Source organism: Suncus etruscus, chromosome 16 (genome assembly GCF_024139225.1).
Source record: "Suncus etruscus isolate mSunEtr1 chromosome 16, mSunEtr1.pri.cur, whole genome shotgun sequence".
NCBI lineage: Eukaryota > Metazoa > Chordata > Mammalia > Eulipotyphla > Soricidae > Suncus > Suncus etruscus.
Window position 1 is genome coordinate 77,778,561 of NC_064863.1, and position 20,669 is coordinate 77,799,229.

The 20,669-nt window shown below is 38.8% G+C and overlaps 1 protein-coding gene across 1 annotated transcript in view; it reads left to right on the forward strand.

Moving 5' to 3' along the window:
* Positions 1–20,479, forward strand: part of HERC6 (HECT and RLD domain containing E3 ubiquitin protein ligase family member 6) — a 66,892-nt gene extending 46,413 nt beyond the window's left edge. The window contains exons 17-23 of the mRNA XM_049789889.1: positions 284–427; positions 5,422–5,588; positions 12,918–12,981; positions 13,360–13,430; positions 15,882–16,068; positions 16,346–16,448; positions 20,136–20,479. Coding sequence (XP_049645846.1) covers positions 284–427; positions 5,422–5,588; positions 12,918–12,981; positions 13,360–13,430; positions 15,882–16,068; positions 16,346–16,448; positions 20,136–20,359 — 960 coding nt within the window. The 3' untranslated portion in view covers positions 20,360–20,479. The remainder of the gene's footprint in view (positions 1–283; positions 428–5,421; positions 5,589–12,917; positions 12,982–13,359; positions 13,431–15,881; positions 16,069–16,345; positions 16,449–20,135) is intronic.
* Positions 20,480–20,669: the final 190 nt, after the last annotated feature.

Genomic DNA, 20,669 nt, shown 5'->3' on the forward strand with positions numbered 1-20,669 from the left:
CCATTTAGTAGCTCAGGGATTTAAACAAATCTAAGTCTAATTGAAAACGCTGGTTAGACAATTGGTGAAAGTGAGGTGTCCCAGATATCCCTTCACTTGGTCCCTGAGCAGGTTAGTGGACTAGCAAACCCACCACACTGACAATAAGTAACTTAGAGTCATTGCTGAGAACCAACTTGAAAGCGAAGATTTGGGGAATTAAGGGCACGAGATTTGGAATGACTGTAAAGATCCAGATGTTATATTTTAAATGGGCACCTGAAACCATGTTCTCTTTCCTAAGGTTGGATTTATTGGAGAGATTCGTCCCAAGTGTGGAGCTGTAGTATCTGAGTTCTTCCATGCTGTATTTGAAGAGATGACAGAGGCAAAATATAGATTGTTCACATATCCTGAAGAGGGGTCCTATATGTGGTTTCCTGCCAATGTAAGTCCTATCTTTAAAATTTTTATTTTTTTTATCCTGTATACTGTAGGTTACAAATTGTCATTAGTAGGATTTCAACATGAACTATTTCAGTACCACAGCCTCTATGCAGGTGTCAGCTTCTTTCCATCATTGACTCTCACCCACCACTACTCTCCCTTCCTTGGTAAGCTTCCTACTGAAGTCCTATTGTCTTTGAGCATTTGTTATTTCCCTATTCTGTTTCTTCATACCCCGCATATGAGAGACCACTTTGTGTCTGTCTCTATCCTTCTGACCAACTTTACTCTGCATGATACTCTCCATATGCATCCACCTGGTAGCAATTTTTATGATTTCATTTTATTTTACTGAGTAGTCTTTTTCTTTCTTTCTTTCTTTCTTTCTTTCTTTCTTTCTTTCTTTCTTTCTTTCTTTCTTTCTTTCTTTCTTTCTTTCTTTCTTTCTTTCTTTCTTTCTTTCTTTCTTTCTTTCTTTCAATTTTTATGATTTCATTTTATTTTACTGAGTAATCTCTTTTTCTTTCTTTCTTTCTTTCTTTCTTTCATTCAATTTTTATGATTTCATTTTATTTTACTGAGTAGTCTCTTTTTCTTTCTTTCTTTCTTTCTTTCTTTCTTTCTTTCTTTCTTTCTTTCTTTCTTTCTTTCTTTCTTTCTTTCTTTCTTTCTTTCTTTCTTTCTTTCTTCTTCTTTCTTTCTTTCTTCTTCTTCTTTCTTCTTTCCTTCCTTTTTCTTTCCTTCCTTCCTATCTTTCTTTTTCTTTCTTCTTTCTTTCTTTCTTTCTTTCTTTCTTTCTTTCTTTCTTTCTTTCTTTCTTTCTTTCTTTCTTTCTTTCTTTCTTTCTTTCTTTCAATTTTTATGATTTCATTTTATTTTACTGAGTAATCTCTTTTTCTTTCTTTCTTTCTTTCTTTCTTTCATTCAATTTTTATGATTTCATTTTATTTTACTGAGTAGTCTCTTTTTCTTTCTTTCTTTCTTTCTTTCTTTCTTTCTTTCTTTCTTTCTTTCTTTCTTTCTTTCTTTCTTTCTTTCTTTCTTTCTTTCTTTCTTTCTTTCTTCTTTCTTTCTTCTTTCCTTCCTTTTTCTTTCCTTCCTTCCTTTCTTTCTTTTTCTTTCTTCTTTCTTTCTTTCTTTCTTTCTTTCTTTCTTTCTTTCTTTCTTTCTTTCTTTCTTTCTTTCTTTCTTTCTTTCTTTCTTTCTTTCTTCCTTCCTTCCTTCCTTCCTTCCTTCCTTCCTTCCTTCCTTCCTTCCTTCCTTCCTTCCTTCTTTCTTTCTTTCTTTCTTTCTTTCTTTTTTTTGTAAAAAAATGTATTATAGATTAGGTAATATGCTTACAATAGTGTTTAAGTTGATAAAGTATTTTCTTATAATCTTTACATACAGAAAAGAGTGCACCATGTATTGAAAGCCTAAAGTCAGATTAGTCATCATTATTTAGAATATGTTCCACAAAGCAGAACCTTCAACAGCAACTGAGAGATGTTAGAAAAAAAATACAGACTCTTTCCCAGATGTGTACATGTGTTTTATAAAGTCATTCATTACTATACTAAATTGGGATAGGGAGCTTACAACCAAGGTTCAGGAAATCAAGGACCATTCCCAGTGGCAATTGGCTGACCAAGTGACATGGTACACTTTTTCTTTTTCTTTATATTTTATTTAGAAGCATTTAGAAAATGCTATATTTTTTCTAATAATATCTTTATTTAAGCACCATGGTTATAAATATGTCTTTGATACAGGTATTCTATTTCTTACACTCTCTCCCCACTATCATGATAGTTGTTGGTGAACTTATTTCTCTAACTGCATTTACCACTCTTTGTGGTAAGCTTCATTTTGTAGACTGGTTTTTCCAGCCCTCATTTCTATTGTCTCTGGGCATTATTAACATGCTGTCTTTCATTTTTTCTTAAATCCCACAGATGAGTGAGGTTATTCTGTGTCTATCTCTTTCCCTCTGACTTATTTCACTCAACATAATAATAGGCTCCATATTCACCCATATATAGGCAAATTTCATGACTTCATTTTTCCTAACAGCTGAATAGCATGTTAAACTTTTTCTGTGCTGGAAGACTGTAATAAAAATATACTATCAACTTAAACATGACTATAGCATATTAACTGTTAACCCTACCCCAACTTCTTGCCCAATTCACCTGGATTGTGAGACCCTCCCACAGCTGGGAAGGGTCTGGTTGGTAATTAAGAGTAGCCTGGGGAAAGGGGGGAGAGAGAGATGCAGCAAAGGAGGAGAGATGAGAGACAGGTTGGGTGCAGGAGCAGGAAAAAGGCTGCTTAGTTTAAAGGCCATCTGAGGAATAAGCACTTGGCAGTTAGGGTCTTGTAATAAAGCTGATGTCTTCTGAAACTTCATCTGACTGCTATGGATCATTTCCTCACTGTTATCCTGAACCCACAGACCCCCCATAGGGCTGCAGGCGCTGGACAGGCCAAGAAAGGTCTCACCATCCATCCATCCATCTACACTAGGACTCTTATAATTCAATATTTAATACAACACCTAACCTATATATATACACACATACGTATATATATATATGTATATATATTACAAATGAAAAGAAACACTACTTAGCTATAAGGAAAAATGAAATCTTGAAATTTACTGCCATGTGGATGGATCTAGAAAATATTATGCAGAATAAATGTTTGGTCAAATGTAAGGATGTGGCATGTTATGAGGCACACAGCCTAATGGTTGCAGGGGTCACTAGACCCCTCAAATTGTGCTGGGAGTGATCTACAGTATACGCAATTGAACTCCAGGCTTCGTATATCCCAGGAATGTGTTCTAAGCCCTTTGAACTAAGTCCCCAGAATTGACACTGAATTTTTATACTACTTTAGACATGTACTGATACAGTAAGCTATAAGTTTAAAGCATCTAAGTTGCCAGATTTTATTATACATATACACTCATGAACTTATCAAAAAATCAAGATGATAAAGGTAATGAACATAATTCCCCAAAGTTTCCTTCTCTCCCTGATAGGCCCAGAGTTTTCCCTCTATCCAAATATTGATTTCTGTCATTACAGAAGTTTAGATTTCCTGTAACTTATAATAAGGATCCGAATTCGGCTTTGTCCCTTCACTCTTTCTCTCAACACTATTATTCAGATTCATTCATGATGCAAGTATCCACTGTTCATTTCCCTTTAGTACTAACTACTAAAGTACTATTTCATTGTCTGAGTATCTACATGGTATAGTCTGCTGTTGATAGATTGACTGACTTCCTTAAGTAGTAATATAGAATTTTTCAAAGCACAGCAATATTATTAATAGAATCCTGAAGATAATTAGGAGTTCTACGTTGTTTCTTAGTAGAGATTAAATTTTTTATGAAGATCCCAGAAATCAAAATATATTGTTAAAGTAACAAAACCTCATTTAATTTCAATCTTAGTAGCACAATGCAGATACTTCTTAAAAGAATTATATGTTTAGGTATTGATCTGCTTTCCCATAAGTATCCAATTATTCTTCAACATTACATAGTAAGTGGTCTTGAACCTGGAAATGACAGGCAAGAGGGGGCAGAAAGGGGGCTGAATGTGAAAAAAAAAAAAAGAGAAAGTGTTTAGTATCTTTCTGAAAAGAGTGGTTCTCTAAAAGAAAGAAATGGCCAACGTGTAGATGATAGAGCTTTATTGCTCAACATGCAGTTATTGAAAATTTATTGAGTTTGGGGCCAGAGAGATAGCATGAAGGTAGTGCATTTGCCTTGCATGCAGAAAGATGGTGATTTGAATCCTGGCATCCCATATGGTCCCCCAAGCATGCCAAGAGCGATTTCTGAGCATAGAGCCAGGAGCACTGCCAGGTATGACCCAAAAACCAAAAAAAAAAAAAAAAAATAATAATTATTAGAGTTTTCATTGGATTAAATATTGCCACAGAACCAAATTACATTCCTTTTTATTTCTAAACTTTTTGTTTATTTGTTTCTGGGCTATATCTGGCAATACTCAGGGCTTATTCTGGCTCTGCACCTAGGAATCACTCCTAAAGTGGTTGGGTGACCATATGAGATGTCAGCAATTGCCCAGATCTGCTGCACGTAAGGCAAATGCCTTACTCACTGTATTAATCTATCCAGCCCATGTCCCACCAAACTTTTTGTAGATATATGAAATGTTTACCAAAGTTTCTAAAATACCAGAAACTGAAGCAATATTTCTAAATTAAAGATTCCTGAATATTTTGTGTAATAGTTGTGGAGAGGCATGGCAGAGAGAGAGGAGAAATGTGGTGTGGGACCAGAAGCCCAGAGTTCTCACCTCCTTGATGGTGGGAGAATCATCTAGCACCTCTCTGCCCTCAGTTTTCTCATTTATTAAATGAAAACCCAATTTCTGCCCTGCCTTCTTTACCAGGATCTTTAAAGATTGATACAAAATGGGACACTAAGGATAGTACAGCAGGTTGGGCATTTGCCTTGCATGTGGCCAACCCCTGGATCCATCTTTGGCACCCCTAGTGTGATCCCTAATTGCAGAACCAGGAATAAGCTTTGAACACTGCTGGATGTGATCCATAAAACAAAACGGAAAAAGAGAAAAACTGATACAAGATAAAGTATTTCAAAGTATGAAAGCCTCATGAAGACTATAGGACACAATCACAAACTTAAGGGATTCTGTTGCAAATATACTTGTTTAATATTTATTAAGTGTTGATTTATATTTTTAATCATAGAACACCCTATCTTTTATTTATTTCTATTATAGTTTAGGTAACATTGAAGTTTATGGTTTTGATTATGAAGTGGGAAAATTTAAATTAAATTTTAGTACTTGTAAGAACTTAACACTTATACTTTCTAAAGCACAATTTTTTAAAATTTGTGATTTTTCAAGAAAGGGAATCAAAACTATTTTCTGCCCACTACTTTAATTATACCTTTGTATTGTGAGTTATATCACATCCAAATTTTTCTATCTTTTCTTTTTCCAGCCTGTAATTGAGAAGAAAAGGTATTACCTCTTTGGACTGCTGTGTGGACTTTCTCTGTACAATGACAATGTTGCCAACATTCCATTTCCACTGGCTTTATTCAAGAAACTTCTGGGCCAAAAGCCATCACTTGAAGATTTAAAAGAACTCAGTCCTCTTAGGGGAAAGTAAGTAAATAATCCTTATTATATCTAATAAATCTATTACTCAGGAATAAACAGTGTCTCACACACACATCCCCCCTTCCAGTCTTCAGTTTCATTAAGAATATGCCTATTCAAATTCAAAGTGAATTTGAATTTTAGCATGATTCGTAATTAAGTACAACTTCAAAAATATGGAAAAGTCATCTAACAGCTAGAATCATAGACCTGTACATAGGTACAAATATTTGCTTTGAATAGTTCCTAATATTCTTTTCTTTTGTTTTGTTCTAAATTTGAATGTGAGGCCAGGCACATTGGTAGGGCCGACCTGGGACAAACCCAAGTTTGATCCCTGGCATCCCTTATGGTTCTTTAAACCTCCCAGTGGCGATTTCTAAGCACAGAACCAGGAGTAACCCCTGAGCATCACTGGGTGTGGCCCAAAAACCCAAACTCCCCCCAATTTTTTAAACCAGTTCAGTGTTTTAGAATAGTGTATCTTAGCCATTTTCTGACCAAGTTCCATTGGCAGTTTTGTTCTCTTCCTGTCATCTTCTACCACTGTCCCATCACCTATTGTATCATTAGCCCCTTAATTTTTTTTAGTTAAATTTCTTTATTTTAGACACTGTGGTTTACAGAGTTGTTCATAATACAGTTATTTCTGGCATTTCATATTTCAACACCAATCCCACAACCAATATAATATTCCCTTCACCCTGGTCATCAATTTACCAGTCTCCCAGAAACTGCCCCTTGGTAGGTAGGAATAATTTACTTAATATTGCTTGGTATAACTACATAGTAATGGAATTATTTTAAAAAAAACTGCATGAAAAGAAAACTTGTGAAAATTGTCATTCTTGCAATGGGGTCTATGTCACTGTTTAAAAGTCTACTAGTCCACTTTCTTCCATTTCTCTTTTAAGAGCTAGTATATTTTTGTTGGGTTTCAGTTTGGTTTACCTATCAAGGGGTGACAGGGCAGTATTGAAGTCTCCCACTATTCTTGTATTGCTACTGATGTCTTCTTTTATATTTGTCAACAGTTGTATTGAAAATGTTGTTGGTCTCTCATTGGGTGCATATATGTTTAGGAATGTGATTTTTTTTTCTTGTTGTACATTGTGGGAGTACATATCCCTTGATTAGTACAAAATGTCTATCTTTGTTCCTTATAACTTTTCTAAGTCTATAATTTGTGTCATCTGATATTAATAAGGTCACTGCAACTTTATTTGGTAGTTGTTTGTTTGGACAACTCCAACCACTGATTTTGAGTCTATGTTTGTTTCTTGTAGGCAGAAGAATGTTGGATTCAGCTTTTGATTCATTTTGCCCTCTGTTCTCCTTTGTCTCTTAACTGGTACATTTAGATAATTGTCATGGGGTGAGAGAGATAATTGTCATGGGATTTAGTAATATCTTTGTGTTGAAGTTTGGTCTGTCTTGTCTTTTTTTAATTTTTTAATTTAAACAAATTTATTACATACATGATTGTGTTTGGGTTTCAGTCATGTAAAGAACACCACCCATCACCAGTGCAACATTCCCATCACCAATGTCCCAAATCTCCCTCCTCCCCACCCAACCCCTGCCTGTACTCTAGACAGGCTTTCTGTTTCCCTCGTACATTCTCATTTTTAGGATAGTTCGAAACTTAGTTATTTCTCTAACTAAACTCATCCCTGTTTGTGGTGAGCTTCATGAGGTGAGCTGTAACTTCCAGCTCTTTTCTTTTGTGTCTTTTATTGCAAGAATGTCTTTCATTTTTCTTAAAACCCATAGATGAGTGAGACCATTCTGCGTCTTTCTCTCTCTCTCTCTCTCTGACTTATTTCACTCAGCATAATAGACTCCATGTACATCCATGTATAGGAAAATTTCATGACTTTATCTCTCCTGATGGCTGCATAGTATTCCATTGTGTATATATACCATAGTTTCTTTAGCCATTCATCTGTTGAAGGGCATCTTGGTTGTTTCCAGAGCCTGGCTATTGTGAATAGTGATGCAATAAATATAGGTGTGAGGAAGGGATTTTTGTATTGTATTTTTGTGTTCCTAGGGTATATATCTAGGAGTGGTATAGCTGGGTCGTATGGGAGCTCGATTTCCAGTTTTTGGAGGAATCTCCAGACTGCTTTCCATAAAGGTTGAACTAGATGGCATTCCCACCAGCAGTGGATAAGAGTTCCTTTCTCTCCAGCTAACATCATGTATGAAGGTTAAATCCAAATGGATGAAAGGTCTGTCTTGTCTTAAAGTAGACCTTTCAGTTTTTATTTTAAGGCTAGTTTTGAGTCTGTAAAGTTTCTGCGTCGTTATTTATCCTTGAAACTATGTGTACTTCTTTCAAACCTGAAAGTGATTCTGGCAGGGTGCAGTATTTTAAGCGAAGCATTCATTTCATTGAGCTTTGTCACTATATGCCACCATTGAGGGTTTCATGTGAAAGGTCTGCTGTAAATCTTAAGAATGCTCCTTTGAATGTAATTTCTCTCTTTCTCTCTTTTGTTTTTTTGATTTTTGGGTCACACTTGGCAACTCTCAGGGGTTACTCCTGGCTCTATGCTCAGAAATCGCTCCTGGCAGGCTCAGGGGACCATTATGTGATGCTGGGATTCGAACCACCGACCTTCTAAGGCAAACACCTTACATCCATGCTATCTTTGTGACCCCTGTAATTTCTCTTTTTGATATTACTGCTTTCAGTATTCTATCCCTATCTGTGGGAGTCGTCATTGTGAATAGGATGTGTCTTGGGGTGCTTTTCTTTTTTTAATTTTTTATTTATTTAAATTAATATCTTTATTTACCTTGATTACAAATATGATTATTGTTGGTCTTCAGTCATGTAAAGAACTCCCCCTTCACCAGTGCAACATTCCCATCACCAATGTCCCAAATCTCCCTCCTCCCATCCCACTCCCACCTGTACTCTAGACAGGCTTTCTACTTGGGGTGCTTTTCTTTTTAATTTTTTTTGGGGGGTCACACCCGGCAGTGCTCAGGGGTTACTCCTGGCTCTATGCTCAGAAATCACTCCTGGCAGGCTCAGGGGACCATATGGAATGCAGGGATTTGAACCACTGACCTTCTGCATGCGAGGCAAATGCCTTACCTCATGCTATCTCTCCGGCTTCAGGGGTGCTTTTCTTTTTTTTTTTTTTTTTTCTTTTTTTAATTTTTTTATTTTGAATTATGAGAACAAAAGATGCAAAGAAAGAGGACAAGGTAAAGTTACAGTGGAAGGACAATCACCCATAACATAATTCTCAGAAGAAGTAGGGGTGCTTTTCTTTAGGTGTCTTTTAACTGGTACTCTTTGGGCATGTAGAATTTGGTTGCATGTTGTCTTTAGCTTGGGAGTTTCTTTGCAATGATTTCCTTGACTTTGATTCTTCCTGGGGATTTTCTTCCTGGGTCTCTGGGACTCCAATGATTTTTTGTTGTTTCTGTTGAGTTTATCAGACTTCGATTTTCATCTGTTTATATTCTTTTAGAATTTTTTTCATTGTCTGATCATTTGTTTTAAGGCTCTTTTCCTATCTCTTCTTTTGTATGGAGTTGTTATGCATCTCATCTTCAAGCTCACTGATTCTGTCCTTAGTCACTGTTACTCTGTTGAAGTGAATTCCCAATGAGGTTGTCGTTTTGCCTACTACATTTTTCATTCCTGTTATTTCAGTTTGGAGTTTTCTGATTTCTATTTTCATTTCTTCTTGATTCTTTGTTTGTTTTGCCTTTTTTTTTTTTTTTTTGCTACACCCGGCAGTGCTCAAGGGTTACTCCGGGCTCTATGCTCAAAAAATCGTTTCTGGCAGGCTCGGGGAACCATATGGGATGCCAGGATTCAAACTACTGTCATTCTGCATGCAAGGCAAATGCCTTACCTCCATGCTATCTCTCCGGCCCTCCTCTTGATTCTTATTTGTGGTTTGTTCAGCTCGATCTATGCTTTCTTTGAGTTTTATGAATACCCTCCATATTTCTTCTCTAAACTCCTTATCCAAGACGCTAAATTGGTGGTTTGCACTTTTTATTCTCTATGCATGATATTGGCCTGCGATGTTTCCTCATTGTTTTCTTCATTTCTGTTGTATGATGTTTTCTGCGTGTTGTGCTAGGGTTCATTGACTAGGAGATGCTGGCTCTATCCTTCTTGGGTGGTTTCAGCTCACATCCGATCATGTGGCTTCCACAGATGCTTCTGGGCGGTTTCAGGTGGCAGTGGCTTGGAAGGCAGTCAGCTGTGATCAGGCTCCCCTCTTCATGGGTGGTGCCAGCTCACCTCTGATCACGTGGCTTCTGCAGACACTTCTGGGTGGAGTTTGCCCCAAAACCTGCAGTTGCTGGTTCTGAGTGCTTTCTGAGAGTTTCTGAGAAGTACCCTTTCTTCCAGGACTTTTGTTGTCTTCTCTTTTTTCACTATCTTGAATCCATTCAAACTCCAGATATATGCATGAACAAATGCTGGCACATGGTTTCCACTCTAGTTTGAATCCATAGTATGACATATTATCCTTTGAGCACTTCTACAGTCAGTCCTCTGTCTTTGTCTTTTGAATTTACCATGTTGATAGCTTTGTGGCCTGGCTTGGTTTTGTATGGTACTCTTTGGACATTTTGAATCTCTACAGAAGCCTCTTTCTAGAGATCAGGGAAGTTCTCGGTAATTATTTCTTCTACCAGTCATTCTTCCTCTTTCCCTTTTCCCTCTACTTTGATTGAAGATTATTAATCATGCTATTATTTCCCACAATTCTTATGTTCTCTTCCATTTGTTTATTTCTCTTTTGCCAGTTCATTATTGGTGATGGCTAGTATCACTGATATGGTCCTCTGCATGTTGAATTCTGTTGCTGTAGCTTGCTATTGTATTTAAGCTTTCAATTATCTTGTATGGACTCTTTGATATCCTGGATCAGTTCAACTTTCAGTTGGTTGAATTGGTTTCCAATGATCACCTTATTTCCATGGCCATTGTATGGAACATTTATTTACGTTCTTCATTGATGAGAATTGAAACTTTATTTGAGATCAGTGATTTGCCCAGGCTAGTGTCCCTATATGCCAGGGCATCTTAGTTCCTTTGTTTGTTCATTATGCTTAAAAAATTGTGGGCACTATGATTTGAGATTCAGATTCTTAATTGCCTGGGATCTGAACTGTTCCTTTATATTTCAGCCAGATGTCACTCCTTTTAATCCATTAATTGAACAGTCTTTTTACTCTAGATGATATTAAGTGTTCTGACAGTTGCATCAAATAATTCAATCTAATAATTCCATTTACATAGAGGGTAATTATGGACTTATTTGAGACAAGATATCAAAACCAACAACACTTAGAACTAGTGAGATTGAAGGGTTAAATTGTCACACTTCTGTGTGGTTTTAAATTCATGAGGTGGGCCATAACATGGGGGCTTCCTGATCTGAAGGATCCAGGATGGAATGGGATAGAAAAAGATCAGAGCCTTTAATACACCTAGATAACAAAAGAAGCTAACATCAACATTTTGGTCTGCCAGGTTTCTAATATTCTTAGAATCAGTCATGTAACAATGTTTTAGCATGTCATCAGATATTTTTTGTTTGCTTTTGGGCCACACCTGGTGGTGCTCAGGGATTACTACTGGCTCTGCACTCAAGAATCACTCCTGGCTGATTTGGGGGACCATATGGGATGCCTGAGATTGAACACAGGTTGGCCAAGTGCAAGGCAAATGCCTTACCAGTTGTTCTATTGCTCTGGTCCATCAGATTTAATTTTTTTTTTTTTTTGGTTTTTGGGCCACACCCGGTGACGCTCAGGGGTTACTCCTGGCTATGCGCTCAGAAGTCGCTCCTGGCTGGGGGACCATATGGGATGCCGGGGGATTGAACCACGGTCCATCCTAGGCTAGCCCAGGCAAGGCAGGCATCTTACCTCTAGCACCACCGCCCGGCCCCAGATTTAATTATTTTAAGGAGTAAAAAATACTGGTTATACGTTAAAAGGCAAGTCATAACATAAATGAAAATCAAATAATTAGTATCTGATACATAAATAATCTTTTTTGGTATTGGGGTTACATCCGGCAGTGCTCAGAGGTTACTCCTGGCTTTAAGCTCAGAAATCACTCCTGGCAGGCTAGGGGGACCATATGGGATGCTGGGATTCAAACCACCATCCTTCTGCATGCAAGGTAAACGGCCTACCTCCATGCTATCTCTCTGGCCCCAGATACATAAATATTTTATAGATATTCCCACACTACAAATACTTGACTGGGTTGGAGCCAGCCAACTTTGGTCCAATCCTTCGCATACTGTATGATTCCCTGAGAACTGCCAGGAGTATTTCCTGCGAGTAAAGCTAGAAGTTAACCTGGAGCTAACACATCACCTGGTGTGAGCCCCAAACCAAAATTTAAAAAAGAATATGGATGATAGGGCTGGTATGATAGTACTGTGGTAGAGAGCTTGCTTTTCATGTGGCAGACCCGAGTTCAATTCCTTGCACCCCATGTGGTTCACTGCCAGTATGATCTCTGCGTATACAGCCAGAAGTAATCTCTAAGCACTGCCAGGTGTGGCCCCCAAAGGCAAAAATCAAAACAAAAAACCCTAAATGGAATATGGATAATTTTAAAAATGCCTGCAAATAAGATGTTATTTTGGTTTACAGATTCACAACAGTTAAAATGTTTTCTATTGTATGCCTGAGTGTTTCTGTCACAACAACAAAAGATAAACAAGAAAACCATTGGGCTAGAGGTGTAGCTCAGTTGTAGAGCAACATGTAAAGCACATGGCCTCATATATGAATTTCCATCACTTTTACCCCCATAAAAACCCTTTTCATAAAATCTATTTTTGTTAAAAACTAGTTGAAGGACTTTCTTTTTCTGAACTCTTAGTCAATGGATGACTAAATTGACTATATGTATCCTGACAATATATGGTCAGTTGTTCAATATGGGGATGCTGATTTTGGAGTGGGATTGTCTAGTGGCATAGAGGGTGACTCCCCCTTAATTGTGCCACCAAGCGATGTATGCAGGGTTGAACAAATGTCTTTTGGGGAGATAGTCACCCTGGTTGAAGATTATTAGTCTTGAGAAAGGAATGCCTCCCACATGAGTTAAAGCACAGGCACCTATGCTCACAGTCAGTGAAGACTGAAGAGTAGTTATCTCTGTAGAGGACTATGAGGATGAAGTACAGGAAATAAATCTGGCGTTTTATACATTTCTAGATAATTGATATTCATTAGTTTTAACTACTTGTTTTCAAATCAAGTAATGTAACATTTAAACCAAACTTTTCTTTTCTTTTTTTTTTAAACCAAAAATTTCAATAGGAATTTGCAAGAAATTCTAAATTATGAAGCTGACAACATTGAAGATCTTAGCATATACTTTACTGTGAGTATAAATAAAACTTTTTTATACTAACAGTTAATATAATTTCATATAGTATCTGAAATATGACACTCCTCTTTTGAAGGATATTTTACTTTGTACTAAATTACTTACTCCCATTGGTTTCTCATTTGCTCTCATGTCTGCATATTCTAAAATGAAAATACAGTGGTTCTTCAATTAATGTGAATATGTAATCAACTAAAAGGAATATGCTATATGTAAGTCTACATAATACATATAAGTCTACTTTATATACAAGACTTTTGGGTTCCATATGTATTATAAAAGTCCAATCTACACAAATAATTACCTATTTAAAATTCAACAGGGAAAATGTACACTTTTTAACTTTAGTTACCGAACTTATTTTGTTTACAGATATACTGGGACCAAAATGATGTTTCTTTAATTTCGAATGGGTCATCTATACTTGTGGACCATACTAACAAGTAAGTTGATAGTGTTGTTTTGTTCTCTGGGCATAGCTGAGGCTCGGGCTGGTCGTGGCTCTGTGCCTAGAAATAAAACTATCCATGGGCCAGAGTGATAGCTCAGCAGTAGGGCATTTGCCTTACTCGCAGCTGACCTGGGACAGACCCAGGATTGATTCCTGGCACCCTATAGGGTCCCCTGAGCCTATCAGGTACGATTTCTGAGCACAGAGCCAGGAATAACCTCTGAGTGCGGCTGCGTGTTGCCCCAAAATCAAAATAAATCAATAAATAAAACTATCCTTGCTAGTGCTCAGGGGTCCCAAATGTGGTGCTATAGATTTAAACCAGGCTTAGTAGGATGGAAGATAAATAAATGCCTTAATCCTTCTGTCATCCATGCTGTCCAAGCAGGTTTTGGGAGTCAAAATATAGGTCTGAATATACATAACATGTATTACTATGATTTATTAGGTTTTTGGGAGTAACCCCTAAGCACCTTCGGATAAGGTCCCCAAAACAGCAACGAAAAAACATGCATTCTTAGGTAACATAATGTCAGATAAGGAGGAGCTCTTTAAAAAAAAATAAAACCAATGAGGAGATGAGGGAGTTATAGGTGTGGCATGCCAGCAGGATGGAGTCAGCTGTGCCATCTTGAAAGTTAAGTGTTAGTAACATGAAATCAGCCAGTCTAGAAATTCTAACACCCCAGAAATTGGCAAGTGAGTCAAAGGTGTGTTCCTTATTTTTCTTTCCTTCTCTTAAAAAAAGCAGGTTGTTAGATATTTTCCAACATACTCCCATGTAGGGTAGGACCAAAAGGACTTTGAATTATACAGGCTGAAAACCTACTAAAAATGTGGAGGATAAGTACGTTTCCGGGACAAATACTTCCAAGAGCAACAACTGACAGCAGGACACTCATTATCAAAAAGGGACGGAGAGTTAATTTAGTGAACCTTGCATTCAGCTGGCCCCAATTTGATCCCTAGCACCAGAGATAGTATCCTGAGCACCACCAATGGTAATTCTTGAGCACTGAGCCAGGAATAACAATTAAGCACACATTCCCTGGGGTGCAGATGCATCTCTGCCCTCCCCAAAAGGTAGCATATTATATAATTAAAATGAAGCCTTGATGGGAGCGGAGAGATAGCATGGAGGTAAGGTGTTTGCCTTGCATGCAGAAGGTTGATGGTTCGAATCCCGGCATCCCATATGGTCCCCTGAGCCTGCCAGGTGCGATTTCTGAGCACAGAGCCAGGAGTAATCCCTGAGCGCTGCTGGGTGTGATCCAAAAACCAAAAAAAATAAAAATGAAGCCTTGAGATAAGAATAAAATTATTGGGCTACAGAGATCATAAAGGTATTAAGGCACTTGCCTTGCGTGTGGCTGACCCAGATTTGCTTCCTGGCCCCATATATGGTCTCCTGAGTCCAAAGTCAGGAGTAAGCCCTGAATACAACTGTCTGTAGTCCAAATCCCAGTCCTCATGCAGGAATAAAAAGTAAGTTTCTCATGCCATGGAGAATATGAATTTTCTGAATAATTTTTACAGTGACGTGTTGTGAGTGAGAAGGGAGAGGCAAATGGATAGGTGAGCAACACTGAGAAAGTCAGGTTCCTATTGAGGGTTGACCAAGTGTAGGTTAACAGCTGAATGTTGAAATTGAATCTTCCAGGCAAAGAAGGTCCTCAGCTACCTACAGTGGAAGGCCTAGATAAGAAAAGCCATCCACTGGTGACTATGTTTGAAGGGGAGGGGGGATAACGGAAGAGGCTGCTGAGTGGGCTAAGAGACTATGTGAAGCTTTTGGGTCATGCTTTTTGGGGGAATTGAGAGCTTAACCTGAGGACAAGGAAAGGTCTTTAAAAGAAGAATGCCACTTTCAGATTTTTTTTTTTTTTTTCTTTTGGCCACACCCGGCGATGCTCAGGGGTTACTCCTGGTTGTCTGCTCAGAAATAGCTCTTGGCAGGCACGGGGGACACCGGGATTCGAACCAACCACCTTTTGGTCCTGGATCGTTCTGGTTACAAGGCAAATGCCGCTGTGCTATCTCTCTGGGCCCTCAGATTTGTTTTTAAATATCCATCCTAGGGTGCTGTCTGCATTCACAGACCAGACTCAGAATCAATCTCTGACATCCCATATTGTCCCCCAAGTCTGCCAGAACTGAGTACCATTGGCACCAAAATAATAAAATAAATAAATAAATATCCATTGCAGTTCTAACTGGGCAACAGGTTCCAAAGCAAAATCTTTCTTATTGAGTTTTCTAGAGTTCCTTTTATTTTATTGTCCCTGTACTTTTCTGGCTAAGGGTGTGTGTGTGTGGGGGGGGGAGGGTTTTGCACAGTGACATTTCTTTTTGCAATTAAAATGGTAAGAAGAACAAAGTGGAGAATATGTTCATCACTATTGTGAAGTCTCTTAGTAACTTTAAAAAATATTTTATTCCTCAGGGAAGATTTTGTTTCTGAGTGTATCAATTACATTTTCAACACTTCTATTGATGTGGTTTATATGGAGTTTCAGAGAGGATTTTACAGCGTCTGCGATGAGAAATTAATTAGACAGTTGTTTCAGCCTGAAGAATTAATGGAAGCAGTAATTGGAAATACTGTTTATGACTGGGAAGAATTTGAAAAGGTAGGTGGTAACCAAAGTTTCCCCAGTTTTCCAAAACAACAGTTATTTCCTCTAGGGGCTGGAGTCATAGTACAGCTGATACTACGGTGTTTGGTGCAAGGGCGCCGGGTCAATCTGGGTTTGATCCTGGGGATCCTATGTGGTCCTCCACACCCCACCAGGAGTGATTCCTGAGTTCAGAGCCAGGAATACGACTGGGTATTGCCCAAAAACAAAAAAGGGAAGAATTTCCTCTAAAAACTCTCTTCCTTTTTTTTATTTTTATATTTTTGTCAAGAATTCAACATATGGAGGAGGATATAGCTCATCACATCCTACTATAAAAATGTTTTGGAAAGTGTTCCACAAGTTAACTTTGGAGGAAAAGAAGAAATTCCTTTGTAAGTATTCCTGTAGATGAATCTCTGATCACATACATATGTTTCTTAAGGATCAATACCTTAGTTTGCTGAAGTTGTTAACGATAGTCATATGTTAATGGCCTGGAGAAGGGTTCTTTGTTTTATTTGAGGGACCACATATGGGTAAGCTACATAACCACGTACATACTACATAGCTACATAGATCTACCTCCTGATTCTGTGCTCAGTGATTATTTCTGATGGGTGTTAGGATACCATATTCGGCGTAAGGGGTTCAATCTGTCAGCCTTACCTGCAATATCTTTCCATAGGCCCCCAAGCAAGGTTTTAGATTCTGAGTTCCTGCCTCAGTGAGCCTATTTCTTGTTTTCTACTTGCCCTTCCCTTTCATGGACCCATTCTGATTGTTGTTGCTATATTTGAGGTTGCACACTTAGTTGCATTACTCTTGGATATTTAGCTGCAGTGTTTGCACACATTTGGTTGCAATGCTAACACACTAGTCATGGTGGCTGCACACACTTTGTTGCAGGACTCAAACACTAAGTCATCACACTTGATCACAGTATCGATACACACTTGTTTGTGTGCTTGCACACATTTCGTCATAGCACTCATATATATTTTTGGTCACAGTCTTTCACACACTTGGCCATGGTGCTCAAACATACTTGTTTGCAGTATTCATATATGGTTCAGGTGCACTGGCAATTGCACACTTGAGGTACTGGAGACTACACTGCCCAGTGGAGTGGTACTGGGGACTGAACACAAAGAACTGAACACAACGTCACTGGCAAAATGGTTGCTGATCCACTCATCTTGAACACACATTTGCCTTTGAAAACATGGTGATAATAAAAGCTACTGCTATTTTCCAGCTGTCATCTCTGCATTGATTCTACTGTCATCTCCAATTTTAATTCCTCCTTTCTTTAGTCTCATTGGTTCTTAATGAAGGCTTTGAATCTTAGATTCCTACCTCTTGTAATTACCTAAGTCCTATGGAATAAGGGCATTAACAAGCTTTAACATTATTTTAGAAGGGGCTGGAGCCGTGGCGCATGTGGTAAGGTGTCTGCCTTGGGCATGCTAGCCTAGGATGGATCAACGTTTGATCCCCTGGCGTCCCAGATGGTCTCCCAAGCCAGGAGCGATTTCTGAATGCATAGCCAGGAGTAACTTCTGAGCATCACTGGGTGTGGTCCAAAAACAAAACAAGCAAACAACAAACAAAAAACCCACATTATTTTAGATATAATAGCTATAACCACTGATGATTAAAAAGTAATATAACAACCACAGTATCTACTGTGATCTAAGCTTATATCAATCTCTTTATATCCATTACATATTTCTGTTTTGAATTTGTGACCACCAGCAACAGTGTCCAAGGGTTATATCCAGATTGTCTCTCTGGGCTTTGTAGGGGATCCATGTAGTTATGGGAATCACACCTTAGACTCTGCTTTCAAGCAGCTTATCTCCCCAACCTCATTTTATTTTAATAGCTACTGTGTGTGGTGCCAAGGATTGAATTTGAGCCTCCTGCTGCAAAAGCCTGTTTTCACTCAACCTATTGAGCTGGTCTTTCTGGCCTCATTTCACCTCTAGGGAGAAAGAATCCTGTATACTTTGAAGATGTATATGTCGAGGAAGCCAGAGGATGTCAAAAGTCCAGACATTTTTTTGGAGGGGGGACACACCCTGCAGTGATTAGGACTTATTCCTGGCCCTGTATTCAGGGGTCACTCTTGTCAGGCTGTTTAGAGGACCATGCGGTGTGTTGAGGATAGAATCTGATTCAGTCACATATAAAGCAATTGCCCTACCTGCTTTACTATTGCTCCAGCCCAGAAACATAGACTAGCAGAAGCTCCGGTGGTCTAGTGGGAGAAGAAAGTCTCAGGGTGAAAACTGGGTTTCTATGGATTAGACTTATTGGCTCATTCTTTAGAACAGAGACATTTCTTTTTTTATTTATTAATATCTTTATTTAAACACCTTGATTACTGGGGCTGGCAAGGTGGCGCTAGAGGTAAGGTGTCTGCCTTGCAAGCACTCGCCAAGGAAGGACCGTAGTTTGATCCCCCTGCGTCCCATATGGTCCCCCCCATCCAGGGGCAATTTCTGAGCGCTTAGCCAGGAGTAACCCCTGAGCATCAAACGGGTGTGACTCGAGAAACCAAAAAACAACAAAACCCCCCAAAAAACCACCTTGATTACAAATATGATTATAATTGGGTTTCAGTTTGTAAAAGAATACCCCCCCTTCACCAGTGTACCATTTCCATCACCAATGTCCCAAATTTCCCTCCTCCCTACTCCACCCCCACCTGTACTCTAGACAGGCTTTCTGCCTCCCTCATTCATTCACATTGTTATGATAGTTCTCGGTGTAGTTATTTCTCTGACTGCACTCACCACTCTTTGTGGTGAGCTTCATGTCGTGATCTGCACCTTCCAGCCCTCCTCTCTTTGTCTAGAACAGAGACATTTCTTACTTCATCTCAGCTTTCAAGTTCTTTCTGAGATGCCCATATTTCTTCTTGCCTTTTTGCTGGTTACTACAATCAAGTTTGCTGGGGCTTGGTTGTCGTTAAGCGTGTTTGTTCAGCTTCCCACAACCAGTATCCTCCAGCATCCCAAATCACCTTACCAAATCTTCTAAACGGGGACCCTTTGCTTTACTCTATTGGCTGTACTGTCTATATTCAGTGAACTCACTGACACTTTCTGAGGCTTTTCCTTAGCATTTCTATACACGCACACAGATAAACACATACCCACACATATCCATTCCCACACTGGAAAGCTCTCTCAACTTCCTGCCTTGAAAACCAAGCAGCCAGAGGCAACTCTTCCTGACCTTTCCTCCAGACCCTCACCCTGTCCTGAGACTAGCGCTCTCCCTTGGCCCATCTTCTCACCCTGTAGCTAAGCCGAATGGCTCATCCTCGGGTCTGCTGTTTTATTTGCACATAATCCCCATACCTCCAACCAAATTAAGAACGTGTGAACAAATACCAAATGTCATGATTTTTCTATGCCCCCAAATGCTCCAGTGTAGTTCTCTCTGCCTAAGAGCACAAAATAAATATCTCTTTAATGAAGTCATTAGTTTCTTTTCATTATAAGTTTCCCATTTATATTTTATTGTTTGGGGATATACCTGGCAGTCTTAGGGGCTACTTCCAGTTGGGTGCTTGGGGGCCATGTAGTGCAAAGAATCAAACTCAGGCCTACTGAATGTAAAGCATGAGATTTAGTCCACTGAGTTATCTCTCTTCCTAAAATATTGGAGGGATTTTGGGGGAAAGCATACCTGCGATACTCAGGGGTTACTCCTGGCTCTATACTCAGGTATTACTCTTGGTAGTGCTTAGAGGACCATAAATATGCTGGGGATCAAGCCTGAGTTGGCTGCATGCAAGGCAAATGCCTTTCCTTATATACTGTGGGCTCTGGCCCCACACTTAACAATCTTTTTGATTGTTTGTTTTTGTTTTTGGGTCATACCCGGCAGTGCTCAGGGGCTACTCCTGGCTCCATGCTCAGAAATTGCTCCTGGCAGGCACAGGGGACCATATGGAATGCCGGGATTCGAACCGATGACCTTCTGCATGAAAGGCAAACACCTTACCTCCATGCTATCTCTCCGGCCCCCACAGTTAACAATCTTAACCAAAGTTTGTTCTTTTCTAGTATTCCTAACAGGAAATGATAGATTACAAGTAAAAGGCATGATGAAAACTGGAATCAATTTCCGCTATTCTGAGACTTTACGTGAAAGTGATAACCTGAGATCACTGATATGTCACAATCTTCTGGATCTACCAAAATATTCTACAAAGAAAAGAATGAAGGAAGCACTTCAAATTGCCATCAACAATAGCACTGGCTTTGATGTTGCCCTTGCCACACTGTGATTGTTACCGCTGAGACTTCAGCACGGCCACACTCTCATGTCCTCTTGTCTCTGAAATTTTCTTTTCTCTTTGGATTAAATATATAAAGGCTTATATATTTTATTTTGTTTTATTGTACTGTATTGTTTAGTTTAGGTTTTGGGCAACACCTGGCAGTGCTCAGGGGTTAATCCTGGCTTTGCTCTTGGGAATTACTCTTAGTAGGCTTGGTGGAACATATAGGATTTTTAGATAAGCAGCAGGCAGGGTAAAGACCCTATCTATTGTACTATTACTCTGATGACAGTATAGATATGTTGATGTATTTTAG